The 6,397-nt window shown below is 36.6% G+C and overlaps 1 protein-coding gene across 1 annotated transcript in view; it reads left to right on the forward strand.

Annotated features, from left to right (window-relative positions):
* The first annotated feature begins 242 nt into the window (after positions 1-242).
* Positions 243-6,397, forward strand: part of calr3a (calreticulin 3a) — a 7,392-nt gene continuing 1,237 nt past the window's right edge. The window contains 6 exon segments of the mRNA NM_001200182.1: positions 243-436; positions 838-939; positions 1,142-1,345; positions 1,507-1,601; positions 3,403-3,612; positions 4,564-4,677. Of these exon segments, the coding sequence (NP_001187111.1) occupies positions 346-436; positions 838-939; positions 1,142-1,345; positions 1,507-1,601; positions 3,403-3,612; positions 4,564-4,677 (816 nt within the window). The 5' untranslated portion in view covers positions 243-345.

Raw genomic sequence — 6,397 nt, forward strand, 5'->3', positions numbered from 1 at the left:
TTAATATAAAATATAACGAAATCTCACAAAAAACGCATAAAACAGAATAGATACCAGAAGTCCAAAAGACCAGAACACAAAATATGATTATTGTTATTAATAATATAGTAATAATACTATTTTTAATGGGCCGGCGCTACATCACCACCCACTGTCTCTGCGCGCGACGCTGCCGTTTAACTCGTGGTCTCCTCTGATTGGCTGAGCGTCGGACCAATCAACTGCAGCCATCTGTGCAGGAACAGATAGCTGACGGAGGCACATTTCCCTTCTTTACCTTTTTAATACTCGCTCATTTTTGTCGCCCGAGGCTGTCAGAAATTACCTCGATATACAGGTGCAAATATGAAAATTTCCCTTGCACTTTTTGCCGTATTTGCTGTCGGTATCACTGTCGACGCGACGGTGTTTTTCAAGGAGCAGTTTCTGGATGGAGGTAACGTTAGCGCTTGTTTGCTTTCCTTCACTCATTTCGACCCTCCAGTCCTGGGAAATATTATAACTAACGGAATATAAATTAGCTGATTCTAAGTATGTCATGTCTTATAGACCTCAATATCCATTAGGTTAATCAGTTGAGATAATTGCATCGTAATCCAGCTGATTGGCTTTAAAATAAAAAAAAATTATATGTGAGTAAATGATCTGCATTCTAGACTTTTCCCACAACATAAAACAAAATAAATAAATAAACAAAAGTATCAGTGCTCTAAAATTCTTAATAAATATAACCCTTAGAGTTTGGTTTTTATTTATAGGCTGCGGTAAGGATAAATAAGGAGGAGGCTTTCACGTCCACATATTTTTTACATCATAAAATGTGTTTTATTCTTGCAGAAGGATTTAAAAGTCGATGGCTGGAGTCCAAGCACAAATCAGACTATGGACAGTGGAAACTCTCTGCAGGAAAGTTCTATGGTGATGCTGAGCTTGACAAAGGTGAAGTTTCATTTTCGTCCAGCTGCACTCAGACATTTCATGACTTTGTCTAAGCAAATATATTCACTTTCAAAGAGAGAACCATGCAAATTGACTGTGAGCACTTACGCAACTTAGTCACCTTTATTACATTCACCACTGATTCAAATTTGTATATTATAGCTTTTCCTGATATTGAATTCGGCTGTTTTTTGTACCAAAGGTCTTCAGACAAGCCAGGATGCCCGCTTTTATGCCCTGTCCAGTCGGTTTGAGCCTTTCAGCAATGAAGGTAAACCTCTGGTGATTCAGTTCACAGTGAAACACGAGCAGAAAATCGACTGCGGAGGTGGCTATGTAAAAATCTTCCCAGCTGATCTGGACCAGGCTGACATGCATGGCGAATCTCAGTATTACCTCATGTTTGGTAAGCTGTGATGACACACAACTATGACGCTCACCACCTCATTACACCTGTGTGAGGATCTGTTGATTAGCACATTAGCTTAATTATTCATAATCGTTTCAAGTAAAAAGCATAAATATTTTTCTTTTCCTAAAATGGAGGATTATTTTTGCTTTCACTAGGTCCTGACATCTGTGGCTACAGCACCAAGAAAGTGCACGTCATTTTTAACTACAAAGGACAGAACCATCTGATCAAGAAAGACATCCGATGCAAAGTGAGTTACTGTATTTAACAATACTCTAAATTTGTTGTGATGAATCATAATACATTTATAAAAGTCAGCTTACCTAGCATATTTTTTTTTAGAGGGAATATTGTCAAAAAAAATAACCACATGCTTTAGAGCTGAGAATGTTCTGGAAGTAAAAATGTCATTTACGTTCGCTGTACCACAATGACAGTAACGATAATGATGGTAATGGGTATTTGGAGTACAATTTGACACCATTTTTACAAACCAAACCAAAAGTGTCCTACTGACACACAAACAGGAACAAATATCATAATTCTATACCCCATGCTACTTAAAAATCCCCAAGCCAGTTTCATTTACACATTGCACTTAGTGTGACTTTGTTTAGTAGGATAATTTATAAATACAAGTAATTACAAATGCATGACTCAAGGGACCCATTCTTCGCACATGACAAACCACATCCCCAACCACAAAAAACAAAACAAAACAAAAAAACAAGCTAAGATGAGGTATTTCAGATGAGGTATTTTTTAATCATATTTTGGGGTCATTTGGGTTTTTTTTAATGTACTTGAGAACTTGCATTGCATTAGCCAGAATGAGTTGAAAGGACAAGTGCATTGAAACTCAAACCCATGATCTGTGAGTCAGTAATTGGCTAATGTGTTTGTTCTTGCACATATTATAACAAAACATGCATAAGTTTATTTTGAAATGTTATTAACGGGAATCGTAATGCTTACGCAGAGTTTAGATTTAGTGCAATGTCCTATTTTAATTTCATGAATTAATAAATCTGTGTCAGTGTTTTAATTCATCTTTGCATATCAAAGAAAAATGTGTATAAGGTGCAGTAGTTCAATTATGCTTATAATAATGCTATAGGTAGCAATGGCAGTGTCTCATATTTATCCCCATGCTATAAATTTAATAAAAAAATCTGTCCATAGGCATAACATATGACACACAAACAACGTTTAAGCTGTAAGGTTGTTTGCGCTTGTGGGCATTTTTAAGACGAGCAGAAATGAGCAAAAAAAAGAATTTCATAAATAATTTGAAGACTGATTTAGTCTTGTTTACATTGAGCCTGGTTTTCAGCTGACATACTTGTTGTCTTGGTAACAAGTCATGCAAAGCTTTAAAGAACGGACAATGAAGAACAGGATCGTGTCAGATCTTCACCAATCCAGTCCATGTACTACAAACAGGGCTCAGGGCTGATTCCTGTGTTAATGATTAAAAACAAGGAACTGGTTACTTTTTGCATCACTCCTGTTTTTCTTCCTTTTAGTTATTTTTACAAAATGTTACTTAAAATGTTTTTTACCTTAACTTAGATTTGTAGAAAAATGTCTGCTTCCATTTTTGTATTCCAAATAATATATGTGAGTAGACTCTCAGGGCATAGTGTCTGTTGGTCCGTCTCTTAAAAATGCCTTTTGGACGTAAATGTTTTTCATGAGTACAGGATTGAATGCCTCCTATTGCCGTTTAACTCCTTTTCAAGTGCCCTGTGAACTATTCCCTTCAGAATAAACCACAATATGTGGATTACTACTCACAAACATTAAACCGATTATAAAACATGCTGTGTACACAAAAAGCAGTATAAACAATAATTACAAAATAGCAGCAGCACTGGAGAAAATGAACAACTGTTGTTGTTGTTGTTGTTGTTCTTGTTCTTGTTTTTCCTTACTGAAAAGGTTGTGGATCACTGAAATTTGTGAATCAGTGATTCAGTTGTCTAATTTGCAAAGCTTTAAGATATGTTTAATGGAATTACTGAGTAGCGCCTTTCTCTCTCTCTTATCAGGATGACGAGTTCACAAACCTGTACACACTGATCCTGCGGCCCGACCAGACCTACGAAGTGAAAATCAACAATGAGAAAGTGGAGTCGGGGTCTCTGGAGGAGGACTGGGACTTCCTTCCTCCCAAAAAGATCAAGGATCCAGAGGCAAAGAAGCCTGAGGACTGGGACGACCGCGCCAAAATCGACGATCCTGAGGACACAAAACCAGAGGTTAGTCTCAGCCAGGAGTGCAATTCAGACAAGTTGTACATAAATTCATACATCTAAATTCCTAATTATTAAACATTATGTATTAAGTACTTATGAGCTGCTTTCACACTTAAAGCATTGAGGAAAATGTGCTGTATTAAAAAAATGTGTTTGTGAGCAAATATGAGATTTATGGAATGTTGAATTGAAAATATTTTATTGCCAGTATTCCAGTGTTTTTTTTCCAACGAAAAAACAACTTCTCTATTTTTGGGACATTCACCAATATGTGATGTGACCTCTCACTTTAACTGTGGCTGCATACAGTAAAGTCACACAAGCAGAGCAATTTCTCCTGATTTTCATCCCCAAGAACTACAGGAAAGGCAAACACCCTCCTCATCAGAGTTACCCTGATCTTTATTACTGAATAGCTAGGCTAGTTAGTTAGCCGATACTAACTAGGAATTTTAAGAGCGTTGTTATGGTTATTGTGCATCACACGAGCCACTTTTTTCATATTGGCACAAATAGGTGCTCTGACCAGCAATAATTTGCTACCCTGTGCAATAGGCTAACAAATTGATATAGTCCTTGCTGCAGAACCAAGGGGGTGGAACTTGACCTGATCTCTAAGCCCTAGCTCATGTGATGCTGTACAACACAGAACACCAGACACGCTCCCTAAAACACCCTGAAGTTATCTCCACCCCCTGAATTTTGGTTCAACTCCACCCAGGTAGGAGGAGCTTGATCAAGTCTGACTCCACCCCCTGAACTTTTGGTTTGGCAGCAAGGGGTCCTTGAACAAACCTGAAGCTGATCTAAAATGCAAGAGATTGTTAAACAAACAAAAAAAAGCTAAACACTGCCATGTCCATCAAGGCTCTGTTTTAATCTGTTAGCTGCCCAAAATATATTATTACATTTCTTTAAATCCCAACCTTGCTTGCTCTGTGTTGTTTGTGTCAGGACTGGGATAAACCCGAGAACATTCCTGATCCTGATGCCAAGAAGCCCGATGACTGGGACGAAGACATGGACGGCGAGTGGGAGCCACCCATGATCCCTAACCCTGAGTACAAGGTACATCATGTAGCATTTTGAGCTTTTATTAACAATTCCATCAATTTCACATTTCCACCTAAGCAACATTTTTTTAAAAATAACACTTTAAGAATAGTTTAAAATACAAATTTCAAATAGAAGTATGTGATTTGGATCTGATTTTGCAGACGTGCTGGAAAAGGAATATTTGTGAGTCTATATTTTTTAATCAAGTGTCAGGTTTCATATGTCTGGTTTTGCCCTTTAATTATGACCACAAATAATGCTTTAGGATCAAAACAGGACAAATTACTTATTAAGATCAAGAACACAAATCCAATCCTAACTGAATTGTGTTTGTTCCTTAGATATATGGGCTTGAGTTCTTTGAAGCAATACAAAGCAGGTCTCTTCTGAGACTCTGGCTCAGATACTCTGGCTCTCAGGGAGTTGGACACATGTGTGCCAAAATAATTGGAGTTCCTCTGAGGTCCTGTACGTCTCTTTATAAACAGATATCAAGTTGTCATATATTGTTTTGAGCCGTGAATGGCTGTAGTCAGGCTGTCGTTTGTTCGAGCTTCCCAAAAGGAAAAATGAAACACAAGAGACTAGTGGAGTGTGGTTAATGTGGTTAGTGTAGTTCAAATAAAACTATTCCTGCTGATGAATATATCCAGCTTTAAACTGCTGGCTGGGGATAGATAAAGTTTGATTGTTTGATTAATTGACGGATTAATCACTTGTAAAATGAAAAATGTGTGATGTTTAAAATGAATACATAAAATTTGTGTAACAAGCTGAGGAAATTTATAATTGTTTAAGTTGTGGTGAATGTGGGCTAAAACATGAAAAGGAGAGAAAAACCTGCTAATGCAATGTATATACATTGCATAAGAGCCACTCAAATCATATTACCGTGTAATGGTAGTAAGGACTAAAATCTTACAGGTGTGCTGTTATGGGAAAATAATTAATAATTACATTATATGATTTACTGTTATCACCCCAAAGTGAATTATTTTCCTTTAACAGCACATCCTGATGTGTTTTATATGGCTCATACCACTAACAATACACACGTAACACATTTATATTGATTAAAGAATGACATGTCATACTTTTATATCTATTTATAGTTACAGTTAATCTTACAGGAATGTCTGCAAAACTAGTTTGTGTCCATGAATAGCTATAAATGGTTATTCCCTCACAAGCCCCTTTTTGTTCCCCCTCTCTCTCTCTCTCTCTCTCTCTCTCTCTCTCTCTCTCTCTCTCGTGTAGTTAATTGTTAAAGAAAGTTAAAAATGAAAGAAGTAATACTATATTAGAACGAGTACTTTAATACAAACCTCTGATTTGCTGTGAAGCTGCACTACTGTCAGAGCTGCAGTTATAAAAAATCCTTCTGACCAACCAGAATCAACAATTCTGCAAAATAGGACGTCATGAAAACAATCCTATATGATAGTTATACCACATACAGAGCATACAGATCCACCAAGATAATGATGCTATCCTTACATCCTTTTTTTTTTAAAAAAAACCCAGCTACTTCTCATCTCCTAAGATCATTTAATCTTCAAACGCATAAGGCATATCTCACTGGCTTTTTTTTGTTGTTGTCTTTTTTTGTTTGTTTGTTTTAAATCCCCAAATATTTCAAATTCAATATTGTAATATTAAAAATCCAGTTTGGTTATGTTTGAGTTGTTACATAGTAACTCAGATTTATTTCTAGCTTCCTTTGCCCACTGTA

This window comes from Ictalurus punctatus, chromosome 10 (assembly GCF_001660625.3).
Source record: "Ictalurus punctatus breed USDA103 chromosome 10, Coco_2.0, whole genome shotgun sequence".
NCBI lineage: Eukaryota > Metazoa > Chordata > Actinopteri > Siluriformes > Ictaluridae > Ictalurus > Ictalurus punctatus.